Source organism: Copadichromis virginalis, linkage group LG15 (assembly GCF_057382275.1).
Source record: "Copadichromis virginalis isolate Kocher_CV1m ecotype Utaka linkage group LG15, C_Virginalis_male_GT1.1, whole genome shotgun sequence".
Classification (NCBI taxonomy): Eukaryota; Metazoa; Chordata; class Actinopteri; order Cichliformes; family Cichlidae; genus Copadichromis; species Copadichromis virginalis.
The window spans coordinates 17,591,485-17,617,599 of record NC_140632.1 but is presented as its reverse complement, the minus strand read 5'-3'; the positions used below and the strand labels follow the sequence as shown (position 1 = coordinate 17,617,599).

The 26,115-nt window shown below is 38.1% G+C and overlaps 3 protein-coding genes and 1 non-coding gene across 4 annotated transcripts; 3 read left to right on the top strand and 1 right to left on the bottom strand.

Moving 5' to 3' along the window:
• The first annotated feature begins 71 nt into the window (after positions 1-71).
• On the top strand, positions 72-4,473 carry knstrn (kinetochore localized astrin (SPAG5) binding protein). The gene is made up of 10 exons (XM_085432267.1): positions 72-136; positions 284-392; positions 2,096-2,160; positions 2,235-2,370; positions 2,643-2,672; positions 2,763-2,862; positions 3,503-3,617; positions 3,708-3,769; positions 4,057-4,131; positions 4,218-4,473. The coding sequence occupies exons 3-10, from the start codon at positions 2,139-2,141 to the stop codon at positions 4,344-4,346; spliced, it is 669 nt and encodes a 222-aa protein (XP_085288393.1). The 5' UTR covers positions 72-136; positions 284-392; positions 2,096-2,138; the 3' UTR covers positions 4,347-4,473.
• On the bottom strand, positions 4,298-14,665 carry LOC146692228 (adhesion G protein-coupled receptor G5-like). The gene is made up of 18 exons (XM_085432266.1): positions 14,606-14,665; positions 14,412-14,516; positions 14,044-14,196; positions 13,448-13,495; positions 13,188-13,343; positions 12,998-13,036; positions 12,759-12,839; positions 12,377-12,530; positions 11,703-11,865; positions 11,179-11,313; positions 10,994-11,104; positions 10,861-10,897; positions 9,040-9,140; positions 8,546-8,667; positions 5,911-6,179; positions 5,701-5,803; positions 5,328-5,611; positions 4,298-5,113 (listed from the first exon to the last, which is right to left on the bottom strand). The coding sequence occupies exons 2-18, from the start codon at positions 14,467-14,469 to the stop codon at positions 4,971-4,973; spliced, it is 2,157 nt and encodes a 718-aa protein (XP_085288392.1). The 5' UTR covers positions 14,470-14,516; positions 14,606-14,665; the 3' UTR covers positions 4,298-4,970.
• A 3,764-nt stretch (positions 14,666-18,429) lies between these two features.
• On the top strand, positions 18,430-18,502 carry trnav-uac (transfer RNA valine (anticodon UAC)). Its single transcript has one exon. It is a non-coding gene; the product is annotated as a tRNA-Val (tRNA).
• Positions 18,503-22,042: 3,540 nt separating this feature from the next.
• mtif3 (mitochondrial translational initiation factor 3) lies at positions 22,043-25,335 on the top strand. Its single transcript, XM_085432265.1, has 4 exons — positions 22,043-22,120; positions 22,747-23,215; positions 23,700-23,851; positions 24,463-25,335. Exons 2-4 carry the CDS (start codon positions 22,756-22,758, stop codon positions 24,709-24,711), a joined length of 861 nt encoding a protein of 286 aa, XP_085288391.1. The 5' UTR covers positions 22,043-22,120; positions 22,747-22,755; the 3' UTR covers positions 24,712-25,335.
• The last annotated feature ends 780 nt before the right edge of the window (positions 25,336-26,115 follow it).

Genomic DNA, 26,115 nt, shown 5'->3' with positions numbered 1-26,115 from the left:
CTTGAAACCATTTTCAAGTCGTTTATCTTCAACCACATTGCATACGATACGTAACAATTTTGAAGCTAATGTGAACAAGTCTCGATGCTAACGTCTTGAGTTTTGAATTTAGCCGCCTTCACGCGTGCGCACTGAGGTCCGTCTGTAGCTTAATTTTTATTTAGATAACTGGAGTGTAGTTAACAACAGCCTGTCAATTAAAATGTTAAAACTGATAACTCAGTTTAATTAAAAAAAATCTTTTGAGGAACACAATTACTGAAAATTTATTTTATTTACACAGGAAATAACGTTAAAACCGGAAATGGTCGCAGAGGGCGGGACGTTTTTAAAAATTGTCAACTGGTATTTGTCTGTTGAGAATTCAGCTTGCATACTTAGTGTCCTTAAAGGTAAGCATTGATATTGTGCTAATTACCTAGATCACATTCAGTAAGCGACTATTATTTAAGTACTGCTTTTTTGATTTGTTGAGTATTGAAGAAACTACGACCGATATCTATTTTTCCATAGAGGTCGGTCGTTTTAACAGAGTTTTATGTGTCAAGCTCCCCTAGAGGGATCTCAGTGAGGCTGCGGTGAAGAAATAAATAAACTTAAATAAAACGCATCGATTTTTGAATTATCTGGTCAGTTTGTCAGACTTCTGATTTAAGTAGTTTAACATGACTGATATCCAGATAGTTTAGAGTTTTATGTAGTCTTTGCTGTCTCCATCAGGGATTGGGGAACTCCAGGCCTCAAGGACCGGTGTCCTGCAGGTTTTGGATGTGTCCTTGATCCAATACATCTGATTCAAATAGCTAAGTTGTATATAGCATTCGTATTCTATTTTTATCTTATTGTATATTTTTATTCTATTTTATTCTACTGTATATAGTATATTATTTTATTCTATTCTGTACAGCTGTATACTGTATTTATTCTTATTGTATTCTAATTTTTGCGTCATAACTTTTGCACTGTCCACTTCCTGCTGTGACAAAACAAATTTCCCACGTGTGGGACTAATAAAGGTTATCTTATCTTATCTTATCTTAAATTACCTCCTCAATATGACTTGAAGTTTTCCAGAGGCCTGGTAATGAAGTAATCATTTGATTCAGTTTGGTACGGAAGCTGCTCTACCAGCAGCCGTAAATCACTACAGAGGGTGGTGAAGGCAGCAGAGCAGATCACTGGCATGAGGCTTCCTGCCATTCAGGACATTTATCTCCAGCGATGCCTCCGTAAAGCACACAGCATCATCAAGGACCACAGCCACCCAGCACATCAGCTGTTCTCCTTGTTACCATCTGGCAGACGTTACAGGAGCCTGTCTGCTCGGACTACAAGACTTAAAAACAGTTTTTACCACCAAGCCATACGACACCTCAACCACAACACTTAAACACACACAACACAGCACTCAGAAGCTACCCTGCAGCTTCACAAGTACTCTGTTAATCTGCACTGGTCACTCCACTTTGTTATTGATATTTATATTTAAAAGTGCAACACTGTAATTTTCTGCTGCTCATTCCTCCCGTCATATTTCTTTTCAAGATTTTCTTATTTAATCACTAGTGTACATATATTTATAGATGCATATATATTAAGATAAGATAACCTTTATTAGTCCCACACGTGGGAAATTTTTTTCTCTTTTACCATGTCTCTCTAATATTTTGCTCCTTACTATTTTTCTATTTTATTTTATTTTATTATATTTTCTCCCACTGTATCATGCTGCTGAGTGACTGCTGCTCATAAAACACATTTCATTGCAATGTTGATCCTGTGCTAACTTGCATATGACAAATAAAACTGAAACTGATTCAGGTGTGTTGACCCAGGGTGATATCAAAAACCTGCAGGACACTGGTCCTTGAGACCTGGAGTTCCCCACTCCTGGTCTACATTCATTGAAAGTTTATTGTTACATACCTCAGTCGCAAGATTTTAGAGTAGCCTGAATGCGAAACAAACCCAACAACAACCTCTTACAGCAGTTAATTTTATTTTACTGTTATACAACATCTTAGTGAAAAAAAGAAATGAAAACACCCAGGATACAAATACGGTCTTACTGTCTTGTGTTGTTTTTCCCATGCAGGTGCCTTTTATTATTGCTGACATTATACTTTTTAGGAACAGTCATGTCTTCAAAAATTCCAAGAGGTGAGGTGAATTTGAACTTTTCTAGTTATTTCAATGGATTACTTTAATTTTGTTAACAACTGTCATTCTTCCAGGTATACACCCATCTACAGAAACAAAGAAAAACAGTCATAAACAAGAATCCAAAGACACAGCAACTGCACCCACAACAAGCACTGCTGCCCAGAGACCAGATGGTGTCCTTAAACCACATAAAGAAAATGCACCAAGGTAACAAATTATGACCAGGTAGAATGGTCACAGTTGTATGAGAACAATAAAGGTTACCAAGTGCATGCATCTCAATGTTTCCCTAGTGATGTTAGGAGTCAACTGTGGTAACAAAACTGTGCCTGATAATTTCCTGGCTTACCTATTCAGCATCATGTAGTGTAAAGACTATCAAACGTTTGCTAGTAAGCCTAAATGTGTATATTCTCTTAGTACATGCCAGACTTTAGATCTGCTGAATTCTAATTTTGTTTCACTTTTTTGTCTTTTAGGAAAAATGTTGCTCCTAAAGTTCAGAAGGCGTGAGTCTTTCATAATCATTAACATGGGTATTGTTTAAGCCTGTTGGTTTTTGCTTTTTTTCCTAACAACTTTGATGCACATTTTCATAGAGTCTTCACTAGATATGGACAACAAGCAGAGCTCAAAGAGCAAAATCAATGTTTGATTGCTGCCAATGAGGAGCTGGCGAAAAACCTCACAGACACACAGGTATAGAAAGTAATCGCTACCACACATGACTGCCCACTGATGTTTGTGGGCTTTTGGTTTATGCACAGCTCTCTTAAGGTTCCACCATACCATTCAAATCAGGTTGAAGTTGAACTTTTGACTGCTTTGAACAATCTTTTCTTTTTTAGCCATTCTGTTGTAGATGCTGTAGATACTGCTATGCTTTGGATTGTTGTCCTGTTGTATGAACCAGTTTATGCTTCTTTTTTTTCTTTTCTTCAAAATTGTGCTGTCATGAGCTTTATCGTTTAAAATATGATTATTTCAGGCCTACAGAATCTAAGGTGTAGCCCTTGTTTTGATTAGGTTTTGTTTTTGGCACTTAACTGAGCACTAAAACTGGTGCTCGGTTAAGTGCATTTATTAGCAGCACCTGGCTGCTACTTACTCTCTTAATTCCTATTCTTTTCTTTATGCATCTGTCCTCTTTAACATTATCTGGTACAAGTTTATAGGAGAAAATGCAAAAGGGCTACTTCATGGATGGATCTGACACAAAAGACACCAAAAACCCAAGCGGAATAAATGCCATGTTTGGTATCAGCCACAGCTGAACAGCCCTTCTGTGTTATCTTTTTACCATATTCTATTTAATTCTGAATTCATTTTCCTATTACAGCAAAGAGTAGCTAAGCTGGAGCTGCAGTGCTGTGACCTTCAAAAAGAGAATGCAGAGGTTCAGAAAAACCTGAAAGACTGCCATGCTCTTCTGATTACTGCCAAAATAGACCCAGGTAGAAAAAATACAAAAATATATTTATCAGTTTCAGTTTCTTCAGTGGTTTCTGTAAGAGACTTAACAGAAATACATCTTTCATTCTTAGTATTGGGCGAAAGAGTTGGAGACACTGCACGGCAGAATGAAAGTCAGAGGAAAGAGGTTATGGTATGTTTATTTGATTTCACTTTACATTATGATATGTTTACACTTGGGTTTTATTCGTTAAACATTTAAGCAAACTTTAAATCATATTCACGCAAATAACCGCAAGCTGGAATATAAAGGAACACCAGAAGCATGCACTTATTAGTTTGTTTCATGCAAAAATAAATGTGCAAATAAAGAACAAATATTATAAATGCACCCAATATACATATATTGTAGACACCCACAGGATTTATATAATCATTTACAGAAACACCAGGTTAAAATATTTACTCCTTGTATTTCAGAGCATCTCTGCAGACCTGCTGAATGAAATAAAGGCCTTTGGTGATATTGCGTCACAGCAACGTGCTCGACTAGAGGTGAGTAAAACTCTGCTCAGTGAAAGTAACAGGTCACTAAAAGTTACGTTTTATTTATTATTTTTAATTATTTTTACAACCTTTAGGAAATCCAGGAAACGATGAGAGGCCTCAAGGAGGCACGAGAACAAATGGTTCAAGAAAGGGAGAACTTTTCCTCTGAAGCAGCTGAACTGGAAAGAGCTCTCAAAGAAGCGGAAGCTCTTCTACTCTGAACATTTTCATTGATTTCTTAATTTAAATTGTGTCCATTTTAAAGAGTAAACGTGTATATATATTTGCAGATATGTATTTCTATGGCAGTGTGAGTGAAACTGAATAAAGAACCATTTCCACACGTTCCACATTCCTTCTTATGTCAGTGTACAAAATTTAATGTCACCCAATTTGTGTTTTTGTTTTGTTTTTTAAGAGGGACTGGCACTTGTATAGAGGCAGTGTGTCTCTTATTCACCCGTTCACACATCAGAAGCAGCAGTTCAAGGCACTCACCTGCTACCAAGTGCAACCTGAGGTACATCCTTTGCCAGGAGATATGGCCAGTTAGTAGTCATGGCTATTATAGTCTTTAGTACTTGACTAGAGCTATAAAACTATTAACAGTTTAAAATGGCTAAAAGAAGGACAAAAGTTTATTATATTCTATTGATTTTTCTCAAACTATCAAAGTTCATTGCTTCCAAGACAAATTAAGACCTTTAACAGTAAAGCCATTTTCTAACATGTATTTACAATATCAACAAACCTAACTGGGACTCTGTGTGTTATTAACTATTAGAGTGTTTTACAGCAGTTTACACTTAACGGTACGGGTCTTCAGTCTCAGTGTGTCTGTTTCTTCAGCTCAGCCAGTTCGAGTAGGGGTTTGTAAAGCTGCTTAGACTGGTTTTATCAGTGATGTTACTGACGGTGCTTGACTTCTCATCAGAGGCTGGAGGTAACATGCGGGAGGTTTTGTAGTAGTAGACGAACAGGAAAAAACCTGGCAAGCAGAGAGACATGGTCAGTAGTGTATAGAGAAAAGGCAATTTGCATGAAGAATATGAAATATTTTTGTTCTTTCAAATAAATATGCACAGTTTTTAATATTAAAAACTGAATTTAATCAATAAAAACATCAAGTGTTATCCTGTGAGTGTTATTATGCAACACGGTTGACTTAGAATGATTGAAAGGTGCTTGCTGGTTGTCAGTACCTTGGAAAGAATTGAGGATGGTGAAAAGGTAGAGCGCGGGGACCTGGAAGACACCATAGGCAAAGAAAGCAAAGCCCCATGTAATGCCCAGCATGAAACACAGGCCCATGACGCTTAAGATGTTTATGCTACTTTGCTCCCCTTTTGCTTTGGCTCCTTTGACATTCCTGAGACAACAGAGCCAGGACATCATGATGATGAAGGTGGTAAAAGTGAAGAGGAAGACCAAAGCATAGTAGCCTATGTTGATGATTAAGTGGACACTGTTGTCTGTTATCCAACACCTTAGAAGGAAAAGACAAGTCAGCTTTTCTGAAATTTAATATGAAATGTAATGGAATAGTAATGGTACGTGATAGTGTAGCAGGCTCACATCATCACTCTATCTGCAGCGTTTCCAGTGTTTTGGTAGCTGATGACTTGTTCACCATATTTCCCAATGCAGAGCAGGACAATCCCAATAACTGAAGGCAGTACTGGAAAAATAAATGGGGAAAAAAATCAGGTGAAACAGCAAGAAGGAAAGAGTGAAACTTTCAAGAAGTCTATAGATGTTCAATTTTTAATTATAACATAAACTTACTCCAGCTGGTAATGGCGATTTTCAGTATGTAGCGATGGATTGCGATTTTCCCTCCTGTATACAGGCTCAGACACAGGTGGAAGGCCTGCGCAGCAAACCAGGTGAAAGTGGCCAGCATAAAATAGTGCATTAGAGCCGCCATGATCTTACAGCCCACACTGTTGTTCAGGTTCGCCACATAGTTATTGACCAGGAAAGTGAGGTTAAGCAGGAACAAGGCACACACAAGGTTGATGAGGATCTTTGTGGCATTAGTGGCCTTGATCCGCCTGTATGGGGAGATGATTAACAGAGAGGAAACAAAGCGTGAAATAATAATGCCCTGTGGGTCTAAATAATTAGCAATCAAGGTATTTGTTGATTTTGGTAATTATTTCATTTTTAATTAATATAAATTGGGAAAAACTGACAAATTCAATATTCTCACATGTGGAGATTCGCTGAATTTAACAGTTTGTAAAAGACTAAAGCCTGCTTAGTCTTTTACAAACTGTTAAATTCAGTCAAAGAAATGTGAAGGGCAAGTTGCTTCTGAGAGAAACTTGGTTTTGAATATCAGCAACCACAAAAGGTCAAATTTCCATATTGCAAATACAGTAAAATAAACATGGTTATAGACAGTAAAAGTAGGAGAGATGTTACATACAAATAACTGTTTTAAAGGGAAATTATGATAAAAGTGATATAGCCTCAAACAAAAAGTATAGACGATCATTTCAAGTTACAGTTGAACTTCCCTTTTTAAGCCATTTTAATACAAAGTCCCAAGTTTTCAGAAGCTCAAATTTTAGATTGAAAATTGACTGACAATCAGTTTCACTGCCCAATAAAACCCGTTCCCTTGTTATTTCATGACAAGTAAAGCACACATAATACCTGAAGTTGATTCAAACCCTTGGACTTTATAGCTTTTAAATGTTAACATTTTGTATAGGAGGGCCAAAGAGATGTTAGCATAAGAGAGACGTGCCATTTTTTAGCTGAAAAAACACAATAGACCTATGTGGGAGATAGCAAAAAAAGTTAGGAGTTTGCAAATCTAAAATCTGGTGCTTTCTTAAATAGATGCAATACTCTGCCCAGCTCAGGAACATCAAAAGACCGCAGAGGAACACTTCACAAAATCTAACCAAGTAAAGACCACTCTTGAGAAGGTGCGTGGATCACTGTCAAGATCTACAATCCAGAGACATCTTCATGAATGGAAATGGAGACAAGAATCTACACAGCACAACAAGATGCAAACCACTGGTTACATTCAAGAACAAGAAGGCCTGGTCAGCTTTTCCAGAAAGATCCCCAAGAACCTGGTGTGGTGGGATGTGGTTAGCTGCACGAGCAGGGTTCAGGGGACAGTGCCAGGGGAGATTGGCCAACACAGCTGATTTTTATCATCTGTTTAACCTCTTGCAGTAGCTGCTGGGGCCTGGGGAGAAGCAGCATGGACTGAGAACGGACTGCGGAGCAGAGCTGGGCTGAGCAGGAGAGAGCTCCAGAGCAGAACTGAGCGGTCAGCTCTGGACAGTGTGTAAATAAACGTCACCTAAAAGTGCAACTGAGAACTCTGTGTATGCATGTGTGTTGCGCCATGGTCAGCTAAACAGTGTTATATCTGGAATTTACTGGGGAAAAAAAAATCTTCGGCCACACGAAACCAATATTAACTTGTATCAGAATGACGCAAAATGTCACATATTAGTCATGGTGGAGGGGATGCTATGCAACTGGCAAAAAACGCAGGTGGTGCCCGTGTAGGCTAGCCGATGTGTGTCATACATCTACAGAGATGCAGGTAACATGCACCTGCTTTTCTTTAAACAATGCTCATTCATAGAGGGTTGTGTGCTGAGGACTTAGAAATACCCCAGGAAACATGGCAGGTAAGGAAAGTATTATATTTGCATAAGATGTACACGGATACATACTGCTGATATTTCCATTACATAACATCAGGCCCCTGTTGATGAATCTCATTTCCCTGTGGTAAACATTATAACACCTCATCACAGTGTTCCACTGTCCTGGAAAGCAGCCTTATTTACATGAAGCTTCATCACACCAGCTGCCAGAAAAGCACGTCTTTCTAAACAAGATTTTAAAAAAAATTCTGTACAGTGTTTGAGGCTATTGCATCAATAACAATTTTGCTCTATTTTATTCATAAAGATCCCAATCATGTTTTGTTTTTTTCAGGAATATATCACCTAGTTATAGTGAGAGCTGTGAATTAATCTGGTAAAGACTTAGTTGCTTACCCTTAAACAGCAAGACTTTGCTCTTATACCCCTTTGTGCAATAAACATTACATATTAAGGTCCAAATTATTTAAAACCTAAACAATATTTCTATTCACAATTAAGGATTTTGACCTCTGATGATGAATTTTACAGTTTCTCTTTACTGAGTCTCTCTCTTTACAGAGATTTTTAGAGTGATTTTATATCTTCTTCCTGGGATAAGTATTAGAGACCTATACAGCGCAGTACTTATTATATCAGCTAATTTTCAATAGATTTTCTCTGTAAAGCTTATTCTGTTCTTCTGTTGTCATCTGTATTAATGCACACTTTTTCTTTTCTGACTATTATATAGTTAAAATGCTTCAATATTGGGAAAAAAAAGCCCAACTTACTACCTTGAAAGGAAGTGCATGAAGAGGACTATGGCGAGGAAGAACATGGAGAGTCCACAGCCAACTTGGGTGATGATTGTGAGGTTTTTAAAATCAGAATCTGAAATGGTTTCATTAAGAGGAGTCTGCAAAAAGCACAGCAAAGCACATCTCATATGAAAACAGTGCCTCGAACAGAAAGTACAGCCCCAGTAATAGTAGCTAATTAGATAAATGGGCAAAAAATTAAGTCCACAAACTGTGGAAAATGTCTGAATAATATTCCTCAACATAAAATTGTGACCAATTTGATTATCGCCTAAAGAGTCAAATTCAAAATGAGCTCGTATTTCAAAACAGTTTAAAGATTTCTTATGTTTTCTGTGATACATTGTTAATAAAATGTGGGTTTACTAATGATTTATAAATCACGTCATTCTGGTTTTATTTACGGTTTACACAGCATCCCATTTTTTGGAAGTGGGGTTGTACATCATTACAGAAGAAGAAAAACATACCATCAAGATAGCGAAGAATGTCAAATGTGAACACTGACACGTAATGCCATGTTTAGTTACATTTGTCACACAGCCATCACTCGTCCAGTTTGGTTGACTTCCTAAGAGAAATAAAACAAGGAACACAATGACGGCCTAACCATCCATAAGTTCAGTTTGCTCAAGTGTCAGAATTTATCTGCTTGTGTCATTTGTACTGCTGATGAGAAATGGTTTCAAGACTGGTTTAAAATAAAACTTCAACTTCTGTTTCCTGATAAATAATTCCACACATTGAAAGCACCATAAAACTCACACCAAAAACTTTTAGCATGCATCTGTGAGGAAACACACTTTCAAAACCATAAAAGTAATGTGATCAGTTTATGTCCATTTTCTGATTTTTACTTGATACCATGATACAGCTGAATCTTTAAATTGGCCATCAGATACGTGGCCTTTGCAGTGGAAACCATGACCCTGTTGTTGATTTTTACTTTGTTAGTTATTCATGCTATGATGTGGCACTCACCAGAAACTGGGTTTCTGTTTTCATTATCTCTCGCAGTGTTTTCCATGTTAAAACATTTGCATGAGCTTTTTTTTTTTTTAAAGTTCACCACAGCATGTATTATTGTGAATGCAGGCTAAACTGGTCCGATACTGATTCCAGTAAAACCAAAGAAATGTTGAGTTTATTTAGTCATGACAAGTCATGGCAATGTGGTTAGTTTTGTGTTTTTATAACCATCTAACACCAAATCCAGTCTCAGAGAAGTTTGGAAAAAAGAAGACACAACCTCCAGTCTATTAAGTTGTGTTTCTGTACTTAAAGTGTTCTTCTTCTTCTTTCCCAACCTTATTTTGATGTCCCTAAACATGTTTTTTATTAGTTCGGTCTCATCCGGTACTGATTTTTGTTCATTGTCATTCAATTAATATTTTCCACATTTAAAAACTAAAGGTTGGAGTTGTTTCATATTTTTCCATACGATTAATTAATAATACATTGTTAATTAGCATTAAATGCTAACTTGATTAGCTTTAGGATATAAAAACTACTCGGTTAGGGATAGAAAAAAAATCATGCCCTTTTATTCTTGTTTATGCAAATATCTAGTCCCATGGCAGGCATCTAGTGCATTTAAGCATAGAGAGATGACCTGAAACCGAGCATGAGAATGTGGAAGAAAGGTCATTTAAGTGACTTTGAATGTGGCATTGTTGTTGATGTCACGTAGGCCGGTCAGAGTATATATGCAGAAGATCGGCTCTGACAATAAATTCACTTTACTCAAATGGACTCCATAGTCACCAAATCCCAGTCCCATAGGGCACCTTTGGGATGTGGTGAGATGAGATGTGAGATTCACATCATGGATGAACAGCCAAAAAATCGGTAGCAATTGTGTGACGCCAGTGCGAACCAAAATCTCAGGAGAATGTGTCGAGCGACTCGTGGAATCTATGCCATGAAGAAATAAGACTGCTCAAAGCCAGTATTATCAAGACAAAGCGTAACTAATGACATGGCTGATGAGTGTATGCTTCCTACTGAAATACGAGAGTTACAAAATTGTGTTGATTGTCCTGAAAATATGTGTCTACCAATACAAGCAAATACAGTGTTTTTCTGTACATATTTTGGACTTTTACAGAGAGTGGGCTCAGAATTCACTGGCGTCATCATTGAGCTGATCACTTAAGACTGTAACACTTCTCTCTTAAATAATGTAGAGAAGAAACTTTTTGCTCAGCTTTTCTCAGCAATACATAAATAATATGTAACACACAAAACTGTAAATGCCTTATGTCAATGTGCAAATGAAGCAGAGAAGCTACCTTGACCATTCCATGAATGACAAGACGGTATCCCTCTCTGCAAACAAATCAACAGAAAATTAATGAATTTATGCTCTTAAAATGGAAAACAAAATAGAGAAAAAGACCCAAAAGACCCAAACTTTTCACTTACATATGTCATATTCGTAAAAACAATGTTTATTTTGTCTGTGAGGTTGGCGATAGCAGCTCCCATTTCAATGGCTAAAACTTCATTCCCTAAAACAGTACTGTTCTTCTCATCCTGAAAAATCAACTTATGGTCAATCCATCACTGAACATGAAATTTTACATTTGAATTAGCCTGTAGCCCCTTACCTTAGCCATATTAATAAATCGGAAAAAAGCTGCAAATAGGATACTGACGTTTTGAGCGATAGCTTTATCAAAAGCTTCTTTTGGCAGCATAACGGCTCTTGAAAATGTTTTCAAAGTTTCTGTGTTGTCTATAATCTGCAGGAAAGAACACAGAAAGAGTCAGGCTCAGTGCATATTTACCTGGATCTTACTCAAAATACCACAAAAATCTGCAATGTGATGCCCAAGTAAGCGGTAACTTGAACATACTATAATAACTACATAATAATCTTAACTGTTGTTTTTAGTTGCTGTAACTGTTTCAATTGCACAAAAAAATCTATAATAAAAAGGAAGTCGTAGGATTGTACATGCAATTATGGACAAAGGCCCCTTCCAGTTTGTAGGTGTCATGATTTCTAGGTAAATCTTAAATCGAAGCAATGACATTTTGGGAACCCGCTACTGCTGGGATTTTAGTGGAGGAAATGCTAGGACAGAACAATAGAACGTGTAAAAGTCAAAATAAATTTAATTCCACCTACATTTATGCTGTCATTTGGAGACTGATAAGCAAATAATACTTCTTCTACTTCGTCTTTATGTGTTTCTTTCACCAAAACTCCTTTGACTCCTTCTCCTACAGATATTTCAGCTGAAGATCCATTTATGTTGGCGGCCAAGTTGCTCATGTCATTCATTAGTTTACTGCAGACAGATGTGAGAACATTTCTATATTATACTATAAATGTAAGATGCTGTACGTAAAACCAGTTTTTAAAAAAACATGTTTTACAGTGGGGGGGGGGGGGGGGGGGGGGGGGGGGGGTTAAATGTCAAAAACCAAATTAAACTTTTCAGCATTTTCCTTCTGGGGAAAATAATGTAGGAGTTTTTCAAAGCTGCTAGAATGTCTTACACGTAAGTTGTTTTTTGGCAGCAATGTGTGACGCACAGTTTAATTGTATTAGTGAGATATGGAGATCACTTTCAACTCTTCAGTTCAATAGTAAGGTTTACTGATCCTGAGCCCAGTAGGTAGTAGTGCCTAAATCTAAGTAGCAAGTGAAAGCAAAACTAGACAGTGAGTGGAAAATGAGAAAAACCGAGTGGAAAACTCAGATTTAGATCTTCTAGATATAGATCTTCTTAAATAACTCAATAGAAAATAAATGACGAATACATGCAGTATATCATTTGGTAAGTGAGTGTGTCTTACGCGGCATTTGCAGGAATAATTTCTCCTCCTTTTTCAGAAAGTGTTGTATTAAGTACTTTTTTCTCCTCAGGCTTTTTCACTGGATTGTTACAGTTTATACAGTTGGTGGTTGTTGAGTTTATGTCGATTATGTATTCATTCTGGAGATTTGGAGCTGGAAGGTGGAGAATTTAGGTTTAAACTTAAGAACTCAACATTTAACAAAATATAAAGAAAGGTGTTATTTTACTCTCAGCATTTTACTTATATGAATTTTATTTAATCAAATTATGGCGTAATGCAAAGACTCTGTTAGGCAAGATTTGTCCGATTCATTGTGCACTCATCAGGAAAAATGACTATTATGAAAGTGTGATACTTGCCTGCACTTATCTAAACTTACCCATGGTACTGCATTCTTCTTTATCATAGGCAGAGTTTTTACACACCGTGTCTGTATTGATACATCTGATGTGACATAACTCTTCAGCATTATTTTGTCAGATTTTACCACCACAATCAGAGAAAGAAAGGCAGGAGAAAAAAAATTAACATTGCATTCTAATCCTTATTTTCAAGGTTTCAACTTTTAAATGTTTCCTATTAGCTCTGCATTTTATCTTTTCATTGATATGAATTTACCTGTGTCTGTGGTATTGAAGCTACAGTTTTCACCTCGATCTGGATGACAAAAATGTTTGGTTAATTAGATATTTTTTTATTTTATCATTTATCATATTTTATCATTTTTTAATCTTTTTTATTTTAATTTGCTAACAATGCTGAAAAAACAAGAAGTTCAAAAATATAAAATACTGAAGAGTTGTTTTACCTGTAAAGTTCAATTGTGTGTCGTTGCAGAATGTCCCATACAGAACGTACATATGCACACGTTGATCTATATGCCATTTTGAAATGTGAAGTTTCAAAATGTTGCTATTGTTTTTAATTTTTGGCCAAGTGTCCTGAATTTTTCTGGTATAATTTTCTGGTATTAAAAAACAACATACAGATACATTTTTATTTGCTAAAATGCTGATTAGAAAGTCAAATATTGGCAACTAAAACAATATGAAACTAAGCTGGACTCACCCAATTCAATTCCGTTTGTCTCTACAAATACTATGCAATTCACTTTTGCTGTAAAGGCAAAGAACAGTGTGTGTTTTTAATACATTTAAATCTTTTACATGCCTTAACAACTATAAATCAATATCTAGAAAAAAAAACATTTTCAGAATTTTATTGGATTGACATTTTAACAAGGTCTAAATAAAGTGCATTTACAGGGATGAGGCATCTCACACAGGACAAAACATCCATGTAAATGTGTTGCACTTCATGTTTATCTAAACTTGGAGTTTGTCCCAACATGCTTAAGTAACCTGTTCAAGTTACCTGATTATAACACATCAAAAGGCTCCTTTAAATGAATTAATCTCCATAAAGTCTTGTCGAACCAGGTCTCATATTAAAATGTCAAACCGAAATGTTCGTTATATGTTGCATTTCCAATCAAAGTTCCCAGAAATCTCAATCCCAGTCCAATTAATTTCAACAGGTCAAATCTTTGGCTTTTGTTTAACTTCCTCTTTGTTGGACGGTGATTGCAAAAACAGAGAATCTCATTTCATCGCAACTTGTGAAAAATGAGAAGCAGTTGTAACTGAAACGTGTATTTGACTTACTCTGTCCCCAGTAGTTTGTTCCATTGATATTGCCATAGAAACTATCGACAACAACAAAACTTTTTTTCTGCTTGAAACAGTTTCTGATATCCATGAAATTATTTTTATTGGAATTTCCATTTCTTGAACGGTCATGTCCAGAATTGGATGACCCTGAAATAAAAATTGACAAATATTTTTATCGATTTAGTTAACACTGACATTATAGCTACCATAGTTGAACTTGTGATATTCAAAATTTTTGGTCATCTTGTTTCAAAAGTATAATTCATTTAAAGAAAAATGAATTGTGATACACTAGCACTTGCTGAACGTTTAGCTAAGATAACAAATGTCCTGTAAAGATTCAGCAGAATTCATGTACTCACCTGGACCCTGCAAAATGCTCATTAACAAAACCAAAGCAGTCCAACTGAGCCGAGTCATGTTTGGATGGGATGTGATGTGAGTCAGGATGTGTGACTCATTCAGTCCTGCAGTTAACATATACCAAGTATTGTTCAAAAGCCATTTTTAAAAAGGAACTTTCAGCCAAAGATGCCCCAAGCATTTCATTTTTTACCTTTCTCTGGCTGAAGTCAAATCATTAGTCAGCAGAGCACCTGGAGAGGAACTGAACCTCTGGCAATGTGCACTTGTTGTCAAACTTTGGGTAGATACCCACTGCACAAATTTTGTCTTGCAAATTCAGTTTCTGAATATGTCATCAGACTTGAGTGTGCTATGCAAAGCAGGCATAGGAACTGTGATGTGCTTGGATGAGGATCCAGGTCTAATTTTGTGAGCTGCACACTGGCTGTTATCATGTTGTGCATACAGCATCATTTTTCCATTGAAGACGTGTTAAAAGCGTAACCTTTCAGGAGGATTTGTTTCCTAAAACTCTCATAAGTGATCATTTCTCATCATTTCAAGCAGATGAAATATGTTCATATTATTTAACAGCTCAGATGCTATCTGTGTTGCCAAGTTTAATGGAAACATAAATAATGTTATTCACAAAAAACTACAATGAGCTAAATTAAAACTCGGAGTAAAGACCCGACTATGGCCTTTAACAACAAAGTGGAGGTTATCAGTTTCAGTGTCAATCTATATTTTTGGAAACAAGTCTGCGTCACAAACAACCTCCCACGTTTTCAAAGGTGTGACATTAAAATCAGTATCACAGTGGGTGGAAAATGAAAGAGTTGACCTGTTTTGCTCAGTAAACCACATTTATTGACACAACTATATGAATATTGCAATATGTAGTCCAAATTCTTTGGGCTAAATATTTGGCCTCTAGACACCACCACAGAGAACATTTAGGATGTGATCAAAGCCCTGATTTTTGCCCGTAATTATAAAGGTCTGACAAAAGTATTTCATTAACTGTTAATGAATTACAGCCATTTTTATATATTTCCTCTTATTTTCAGTGCGGCTCAAAAGTAATAAGTGGTTTTATGGCCACGCGAGCTCAGTTTCCTTGTCATTTCATTACAAATGAAGCAGTTAAAATATCTGGAGCTAATTTTTAACTATTAAACTTTTTTTTTAAAGACCATCATTAGGCTGAAAAACCACAACAAACCTATCAGAGAGAAAGTCAAAATTTCAGGATTATAATTACTCTATGACGATAAACTATAATCTATAATCTATAAACTATAATCTATAATCTATAGCTAACTATAATCTGCAGACACCTTCATGAATGTACATACTGTGATTTTACAGTGAGGTACAAATCACTGATTAGAAAGCATCTGTCTAGTTTTGAAAAGAAAACGAAGATTAACTCGCCCTAGGATGATAAGAAAAGTATACAGCAGGAAAGTAATAGTCCATGATCCAAAATATACTGCACCTGTATATGTATACATGTATGTATGTATTGCATCATCTTCATTTGTGGTGCATATAAATTTTGCCGTAATGTTACGGTACGGGCATAATGATGATGATGTGACTGCTGACAGAAACAGCTGGATGAATTGTGACGGCTATCTCATAATGACCAAGGGAAAATGTGCTCAGATTTGTAGCATTTTATTGGCCGTGCCATTTAAAAATCAGAAGATCAACTATATTCTTTAACAAAGTGTGGAGATCGTTTGCTGTGGCACCTCAAATTGGGGTTGGCTGCAACTTGTCTTGAAATGTAACAGCTTCCTAATGTGACATCATTAATCAACTACCCATCAGTTATAAAGTCACAGTGTATATAAGATTTCACTCTGTAGACTTCCATGATGAAACTGTGATGGAGGTATAGATCGGGGGAGGGTAGAAAACCACTTCAACAGCATCAGTGGAAGATAGAAGAAATCTGTGCTGTTAATAAGATAAGATAAGATAAGATAAGATAAGATAAGATAAGATAAGATAAGATAAAACTTTATTAATCCCTCGGGTGGGTTCCTCTCGGAAATTCGGTTTCCAAAAGCACAGCACCAACAAAAGTTACAGAGTTACAGAATATTATATATACTGTATATATACACACACACATATATATATATAAATACAGAGACATATATAAATAAAATATATGAAGGGGATAAATAGAATAAATAGGAATAAAAATAAAAATACAAGTGAATTGCACATTTCAAGTATTGAGTCTATTGCACTGTTGACTATTAACAAAAAGTATTGCACAAAAGGTATTGCACAGTGAGGTGAAGAGGCACTACAGCTTAGTTGTTCCCCCCTCCTTTGTCCTCCTGTCTCCCCTCCCTCTCCCCTCCAGAGAGGAGTTAAACAGTTTGATGGCGTGTGGGACAAAGGAGTTTTTAAGTCTGTTAGTTCTTGTCTTGGGGAGAAGCAACCTGTCACTGAACAGACTCTTCTGGTTGTTAATGGCCGTGTACAGAGGATGCCCAGCATTGTTCATAATGTCCAGCAGCTTTTTTAGTGTCCTTTTCTCTGCCACTGTCACCAGAGTGTCCAGCTTCATGCCGACCACAGAGTTAGCCTTCCTGATCAGTTTCTCCAGCCTGGATGAGTCCTTCTTTGCTGTGCTGCTCCCCCAGCACACCACAGCATAGAAAAGTACTCCAGCAACCACCGACTGGTAAAACATCCTCAGGAGCTTCCTGCAGATGTTAAAAGACCTCAGCCTCCTGAGGAAGTACAGTCGGCTTTGGGCTTTTTTATACAGGTGCTCTGTGTTGCATGACCAGTCCAGTTCATTGTCCACCCACAGCCCGAGGTACTTGTACTTGTTGACCACCTCCACCTCCTCCCCCTCTATCTGAACCGGCAGTGGATGGAGCAATAACGACCCTCAGTGATGTGACTAAGAGCCCAACACTCATGTTATACAGCCTTAGAAGTTAGAAGATGACTCTTGTAAGGCACACATCTGCCAAACAGTATTTAAAGCATCCTGAGAATGAAAGAATTTCTTGGAAAAACATTGTTGGAATTTTGTTGGCTTTCCAAAAAAGGCAGACATTTCATATTTGCACAAATAACCTGAAGGTATTCCATTGAATTTAATTTTGAAACTCTCTTTCTCAACATTTGAAGTTACTGCTGTTATTGTAGTCAGTGTGACTGGGAATTTGACTGTCTGGCAATTCCCACATGCATGCCAGTTATTTCCATTTCTGCTTTCTTCTAAAAAAGGGGCCCATAGGGGCTGCTTGCTGATAAGCTCTTGCTGCTGATGTATTTATAGTACTATCTTATATACACAAAATCATTTACATTTTGTATTTTGTTTTTTCTTGGTAACAATATTTGCATGCTGTTGTGGTTAAGTGGAGTGGTTGAGCTGGAATTAGTTTGCATTTTCTTTGCTTACCAGTTGCCTGTGCTGTCTGAAATAAACATGTTAACTTTTAGATTTATGAGTTTATGTTTCAGTTCCTACGCTCACTAAAAGCCTCAGGGTCTCAGTATTAGTCTGGATGATGAAAACCTCACATTATCTGTGCACTGTCTCCAGTCAGGTTAGTGTAACCTGGTATTAATAGTCCACGGAGTGACTTTTTCCAGTCAAGAAATAGTGTGGCACGCAACTCTTCGTATACCAACAGTGACACATAAACAAATAACAGGCAAAGTATGTACCTGTTGAGCACATAAGCTCTTGGAAGCACACCGAACACTTCCTGTCCAGCACAAAACAGCACACATGTAGTCAATGTTTAGCCAAATCCCCCTCTATGCCACACACAGAGGAGCGTTTATCAGCAGCTACAAAGCAACGCTTTTTCTTGCATTAATAGATAAACATCAAAATGACTGAAAAGAGCAAATATAAGCTAGAAGACTCTTGCAAACACTCACATGGACAGATATGAAAATGTTATTACACTAAATAAAAGACATATTATTCCATGCATGCACAGTAGAATGCGGATGAGCGACGAAGGGAAGATGTATTCTTCTGGTTCCATAGTGTAGCGGTTATCATGTCTGCTTTACACGCAGAAGGTCCTGGGTTCAACCCCCAGTGGAACCACTTACTTTATAGCAGCTGGACAGTGTAGTGGTAAGATACATGCCTGTTCAATTCCCACCATGCTAAAAACGAGCCCTGGAGAGGCGCAGCCTGCCTGCAGTTCAGGACAGAAGCATTTCGCTATATGTTGTACTGTGTAAGTGACAAATAAAAATTTGTATTTGTAACCGCCTCTCTATCAATAATGAGGACCAATAATAAAATGAATACCATGTTTTAATCAGTAAAACTTGACACTAGTATTTGAGCCTATAAGCTTATCAGCAAAGGTGTTTACTCTTATCACAAAGCAAATGAGCCAAAGGCCATTTTCTCTTTAGTCTTTTATAACCACAGGACTCGTCCCCTGTTGGCAATTTTTTTTTTTAAAAAAAAGCAGTTTTAAGTAAATTTGGATTGATTTTACCTGAAAGCAAGGGCAATTTTTTTTTAATGTGGTCCATGTTTGAGTTCTAAAACTGGCAAGCTTTATTAGCAAACTGCATCCATAGACTGCATGAGTGCATCACACAGGCATACATCTGTTACTGCCAAGTCACATATAAATTCACAAAAACTATAATCACACTCCTTAGACTGGTTGCACACTTTAGTCAGCCTCTAGTAGATGGTGGCAGAAAGTCTAACACTGAATCGAACTGAGCATCAGATTGGGAAACAAAGGTGATTTAAGTGACTTCAAACATGGCATGGCTGTTGGTCCCAGACAGGCTGGTCAGATTATTCCAGAAACTGTTGATCTGCTAGGATTTCTAACAGAGCTCAGTTCAGTTCATTTTTATTTCAAACATATACGTTCACCAACATTTCATAATATAATTCCATGCAGTTGTAGTTGAAAAGTTGTAGGCAGAAGTATATACTTATTTAGCCCTACCCTCTTAGATTTACGTCTTAATCATTTCCTCATAATCTAAATTTGAACAACAAAAACGTATACAATGCCTTCAACTTAGCACATAACGTCACAAAAATATTTTCTCATATACAATTAAAACTATATTTAGATTTACTGATTTGCAGAAGAAAATAAAAATCACTTTGATTTGATAGGAAGGCAGCAGTAACTGAATTAACCACTGGTTGCAGCAGAAGAGCATCTTTGAACATACAACACATCACACCAAAAACAGACAGGCTACAGCAGCCGGTCGTGTAGTGTGTGGGGAACATTTTCTTGGCACACTAAAGGGCCCTTAGTACCAATCAAGCATTCTTTAAACACCACAGCCGACCTTGGGTATTGTTGCTAACCATGTCCGTCTCTTTGTGACCACACTGTAACCATCTTCTAATGACTGCATCCAGCATATTGCAAGGTTTCAGTATTCTCACAATGGTTTCTTGAACATGACTGAGGGTTCACTGTACTCAGATGGCCTCCATAACCACCAGATTTCATTCCAATAGAGCACCTTTAGGATGCAGTGGAACGGGAGAGTCACATCATGGAAAATGATCAGCTGCCAAAAAAGTATTTGCCAAAAGGTGATTGTAGGAATTTAAACTGTTGTTAATTGTAGCGGTAGACTACTGTTCCCATAAGGCTGTGTGTGGGGGGAGTTTCCGGGTTACGAGTAAAGTTGGAACACATCACCCGAACACGCTGGTCCAGTGTCATCATTTATACGTGGTGTCAGAAGTGCGAACGGCGGTCTCCACAGTTTTTTTTTTTCTTCTTCTTCTTTTTCGAGTACAGTACGGTGCAGTTAACTGCGAGAGAAGTTTTCGCATCGATAACCCGAACAAGACCGGCAAGCAGGTGAAGCGTGGCCGAGGCTGTGACCGGCGCTAGCAACAGGGCGCGTGCGCGCGCGCGGTCGAGCACGAGCTTCACATGTCGGAAGGAGGAGACGAGGTCGGCGCACCGGAAAGCTTCGATTCTGAACGCGAGGAAGCCAGGGATCCACACGTCACGATGGCGACCACGGTACAAATAACACCCCCAGAAACATTTGACTTTTCTCATCCTGCCGAATGGCCAAAGTGGATCAGAAGGTTCGAAAGATTTCGCATTGCAACTGCTCTTGATAACAAATCAGACGAGTATCAAGTTAATGCACTCCTGTACGCTATGGGAGACGCTGCTGATGATGTTTTGGCAGTTTTACCACTGTGCGATGCAGATAAAAAGAAATATGCAACTGTCAAAGAGGCATTTGACAAACATTACGTAGGAAAACACAACGTAATTTTTGAAAGAGCACAGTTTAACTCCAGACGGCAACAGGAAGGGGAAAGTACAGAGTCGTTCATCACTGCTGTGCACAAACTTGCAGAAAATTGTGCATTTGGAGCACTCAAAGACGAACTCATAAGGGACAGAATTGTAGTTGGCATAAAAGACAAAAGACTGTCCGAGCTGCTGCAAATGGACTCAGAGTTGACTCTTGCTAAAGCCATTGAGAAAGTTAGGCAGAGCGAAACGGTAAAGAAACAACAATCAATACTTCACAGCAGCGCGGCAGTGGAGAAAACACTGAACATGGACACAATACGGACAAATACAACACGCGGGAAAACGCAGACGTGGCAGAAGAAGGAACAAAAGCCAATCAAACAAAGTGGAAAAAGGACTGTGACTACACCAGAGCACTGCTAGCGTACAGGGCCACCCCACTGGAACATGGGCTCTCGCCGGCGCAGTTGCTTATGGGAAGACACCTGCGGACCACGCTGCCACAGGCTGTGGCAAAGCTGGTGCCAAGGTGGCCTGACCTACAGGCTTTTCGAAAAAAAGATGAGGAGGGGAGGCGTGAGCAGGCAAAACACTACAACCGCAGACATAGAGTCAGACCACTTCCGGAACTATCGTCAGGACAGAAAGTGTGGATTACCACGGAAGGAACTACTGGAGCAGTAGTTGGACCTGCCAGTGCTCCCAGATCCTATGTGGTAGAGACAGACAGGGGTTTTCTGAGGAGAAATAGGAGCCACCTCAGACCAACAGGGACTATTACCAGATCTGGTCGAGTGGTGAGACCTCCTGAAAGACTGGATGTGTAATTCTCTGAAGTTATCCATTCATGCCCTATTCAAAGCTGGGTTAAGCTGTCAGAGATGTTTACAATAATGTGTTTTGTTTAAATGTAAGTGAACAAATGAGGGATGTGTATAATTTTCATGTTTCATGATGTTCCCCATTTCTGTTCTAGTGAGCTGTTTGAGACGTTATGAAGTATGTCTTTAGCTAGAAGGAGGAGGTGTAGCGGTAGACTACTGTTCCCATAAGGCTGTGTGTGGGGGGAGTTTCCGGGTTACGAGTAAAGTTGGAACACATCACCCGAACACGCTGGTCCAGTGTCATCATTTATACGTTAATGTTGTGACTTTTCCCCCTGTAATCTGTCAAAAAGGGAGAAGGTGCAACAGCCTCATAAATCCAGTTCACTACAGTGCATTTACCAACATAAGCAAAGCTATTAGACATTACAAAAACAAAAGAAATAGAAGCATCGGCGTTAGCAAGGATTTGTCCAGTGAGTGTAGTGTCCTAGGTTTTCCTCATGAGGGCAGTATAGGGGTTATTTGAAACAAAGTAAACGAAGAAGTGCATGGCGGAAGGAGTTACAGTAGTCACCCTGATGCGGAGAGCAATAATAAACGGCACTGACACGAGTGAGTAGCAAAAACGCACTGCAGGAGATAAAACGGGGAGGTTTAGTTTCTGTCTGGATTCTTGCGCTTCTCTAATTAATGCATGCATTGATGTTTGTAACCCGCTGGCTCCACAGACAAACTGCTCTGTCTAGGACACTTAATGACAACCAACCCGAAGTGCATTCCTTTTCTCTGTGAACTGTAACACACCAGACACTTATGTGCTAATTTCACACTCATTAAAAGACATTCACTCTTATATACTTCGCAAATAATCAAGGTTTTCTAGCTACCATCGCATTCCAGTTTGCCAGACTATCCATTGTCCCAGTGTAAAATGCCCAAAGTCAAGCGATGAAACAAAGCTGATGTGTCCCGAATGACAGATGGGACCCCGAAAGTGTTTTTACTCGTAACTTGTGTGGTTTGTTCAGTAACAAGTAAAAGTAAAACAAGCAAAGAAAATTAAATTCGACTATTTTCGAATGGAGGCTGGCTCGATTATGAAAACTGGATAATTAAACTGTTTTTTTCGCTTGAAAGACAATTATTGATGTTTAAATTGTGTTTGATGTTGAGCTTTGTGATATTAGTTCTTAAATTGTGAATGCACTGTCGAATAATCTCATCATTTTTTTCTTAAGGTTTAGGATATGTCTGCAGGCTGTGTAAGATGGGTGCTAAGCCATGCAGTGAGAACGGTGTGTGGTGGGAGTCCCTTGTATACGCCACCAGCCTTAAGATTTACAATATGCAGCAAAAGATGTAATATCATCGCTGCCTCTTGGAGACAGTCTGCTTTCTCCACTGAAGTAAACAATACAGAACAAACTCCAGCCACGCCAAAGAAGAAAAAGCAAGATCCCCGAGCAAATGCCTCGATCAGCAGCATCGGCCGTAAGATCCCTGAGCGTCAGATACAGGTGATAAGTGCAGCTGGTGAGAACCTGGGCGTCATGCACCGTGCAGATGTCATCAGAATGATGGATGAGGAGGGTCTCAAGTTAGTGCTACTCAGTGAGCACAAAGACCCACCAGTCTACCAGTTGATGAGCGGCAAACAGATCCACGAGGAGCAACTAAAAATGCGGGAGAAGAAGAAAGCGAAAGCAGGTAGATGGTTACCAGATGCTTTTCTCATTCCTCTCTATCCTACTGCCTTCAACCCAGACATTATGTTGAAGGATATCTCAGTTCCTAAAATGTATATGAAGGACAGAGGACAGGGGAGGTAAGGCAGAGGAGCTATAATTGAGGATGCTCAGGTGTATCCTTTGCAGAAGTGTTTTCACCTTGAACATATTAACGAGGCATGGCACACAGCCAGTTCTCTCTACTTGCATTCCTTCTTTGTCCTCGCTGGGGAAATAAGGCTCCAGGAGAGGATGTGAGGAAAGGAACTGGGGATGTACAAACTGAGAAATGAGAAAAGAGGCATTACCTAGGTCAGTTTAAGGACGGTTCAAGAAATAAAGAGTTACATTACACCAAAGTCATGCTCTTTGCTTGAAATTGTCATAGACTTTAGAAAAGCACTTTTGGGGTGACAGGTTGACAAGCAGCTGTAAGTCCAAAAATAGTTGTTTTTTTGCTCCAGTTCCTGTGCAGGTGAAGGAGCTCAGCTTTTCAGGTGGCATAGCGTCTCATGACCTCACCACAAAGCTGAAGCAGGTGGAGAGCTGGCTGGAAAAGAAACACCATGTGAAGATCACTCTGCGGGCAGTGCGTCGTGAATCTGCAGTTAACCTGGTGAGGAAGAACGCCTATAAACCTGAGCGAATTCCTTGATTATTCTTTTATTCAGTAAGGGTCTGAGTTGTGACTAATATAACATAACAAATGTATATACATATATGGTTGCAGTGGTTAATCCACCACTATGTCAATTTTCAAATTCATTATTTCACAAAAAAGCAGAGAAATGGGCAAAGCACGCTATTATTTTGATTAAGATGCCAAATTACAATTATTCAATTGTATTGATGAACAAAAAAATTAGTTTTAGAGATTAATTGTTTTGCTTGATTAATTTCTGGCTTCTCAGAGAAGTCCCCTGTGTCGTTTCAAATACAGTAAGGAGCTTATTTAGCAATAAGCTAATGTATTTTTTTTAAATCCCTGTTATTGGTTCAGAAATATTTAGATGTAGGTCTTGCTTAATTACTTAAACAAAACTTTGCACAGCAATTTAGGGCTGTTTATAGCAAAAAAAATTAAAGTAAAATATGAGTAAGTAAAATCCTCAGTAAAAACTCAGTATTGCTCATATTTCAGTAAAAATTACTTTCGCATTTAGGTTTTTTTTTTTTCTTCCTTAAAAGCTTTTTATGCAGAAACATCTTTGTGTTTTCTTTCCACAGGATGCCACTCTGGAGCAAATCGTGGAACAAATGGAAGTAATGGTGGGATTTGTCTCAAGGCCAAAAGTGATACGTGATGGCCAAGCAGCCGTGTGCATCCTCCGACCGCCTTCAGCAAAGGAACTGTCACAAAAAGGAAAGAACAAGGCTGCAGAAGCACAGCCTGCCAACTCCACTTCAGAGGCCGCTCAGAGTGAAACGTCTCCTGTTGGCAGCACGGACACAACACAAGGGTCCACACAGCACTGATGTGACAGAAATAAAACTTTTTCACAAAAGCAAGTTGGAGTCTGTGCCTAGTGCCACAACTTGTTTCGTCAATCAGACTTTGTAGTTTAAAAGTTTATAACCCAGGGCATGGAGGTCCCACGGGATACAAGACCAGGCTGTCATGTAACCTTTGGCCAAGTAGACACAAACACAAACGCAAAATTGCTTAACAGAGCCACAAAATGACTGTACAGAAAACTGCAAACAACAAAATAACAGTGAAACATAATGAGATACAAACGCACAAAATGTAGACATACACAAAATATTTCATGTAGGCAGCCACCAAAAGGCAAAATGACTAGAAGCACATGTAAAATAAACACAAAAGTGACAAAAAAGACATCAAAAAGAGACACAAAACGATTCAAAACAGATAAAACATAGCTTTAAACACAAGGTAACAACAAGGTAAACACAAGACTTAAAATAGGAGAAAATGTGTATGAATTAAACAATAAAAATGAAAGACCTAATACAGCAAGAAACACTTGCAATAAAAGCAAGATTAAGCAATATGAACAGAGGGCGAAACAAACATAGACAGATAAAAGCAGTGAGAAATGCAGAAATGCAACAGTAAAAAACAATTATACATCTTATTTGTTGGCCTCCATGTGAGGGGGAAGGCTGTTGTTTTATAATTATGAATAAATGGATTAAGGGCATTTTTGAGAGGCTGAAACGTGCAGGTTTTGACTTAAAGTTATGTGTACACTGCAGCGTTCCAGATACGGGATGAATCTGCATCTGGATTCATTTATAAGATCTTCTTGAGCAAATCAACATGTCTTCAATGTTTTCTTATTGTGAAGCTATGACGGGAACTTGAAATTACTTTTTGTAAATGTCTGAGTTTAAAAGTCATTTTAAATTCGCAAAAACTCACTAAAACCATCAACACGACGTGAAGAAATGACTTCATGTCCAAAATCTATATTGAAGTGAGATCAGCTGAAATCAAACTGAGGTCCAGTTGTACCTGTTTCTACCACACGGTAGTGCAGTAAGTCAACGTTGCTTTTGTTTAACCAAGAAATGGTTATTTTATGTTTGAGAGATGGCAGCGTGCAGACAGTGTTTGTTGTCAGACGAGAATAGTGTTAAAAAATGGGATTATATATATATATATATATATATATATATACACACACATATGTATGTATGTATGTATATATATATATATATATATATATATATAAATAAAACAAAGACCTCCATCATGGCTGCTCCCTGTCAGACATCCTACAAGTCTTCAGTAAAGTCATGAAGAACATAATCCTTTTAATGTGGAAATCGTTGACACAGTGTACATCAGGTTGGTCTCTCAGGATGTAGTGTACAAGTTTTCTAAGATGTTCACAGCTCAGATAGGAACATACT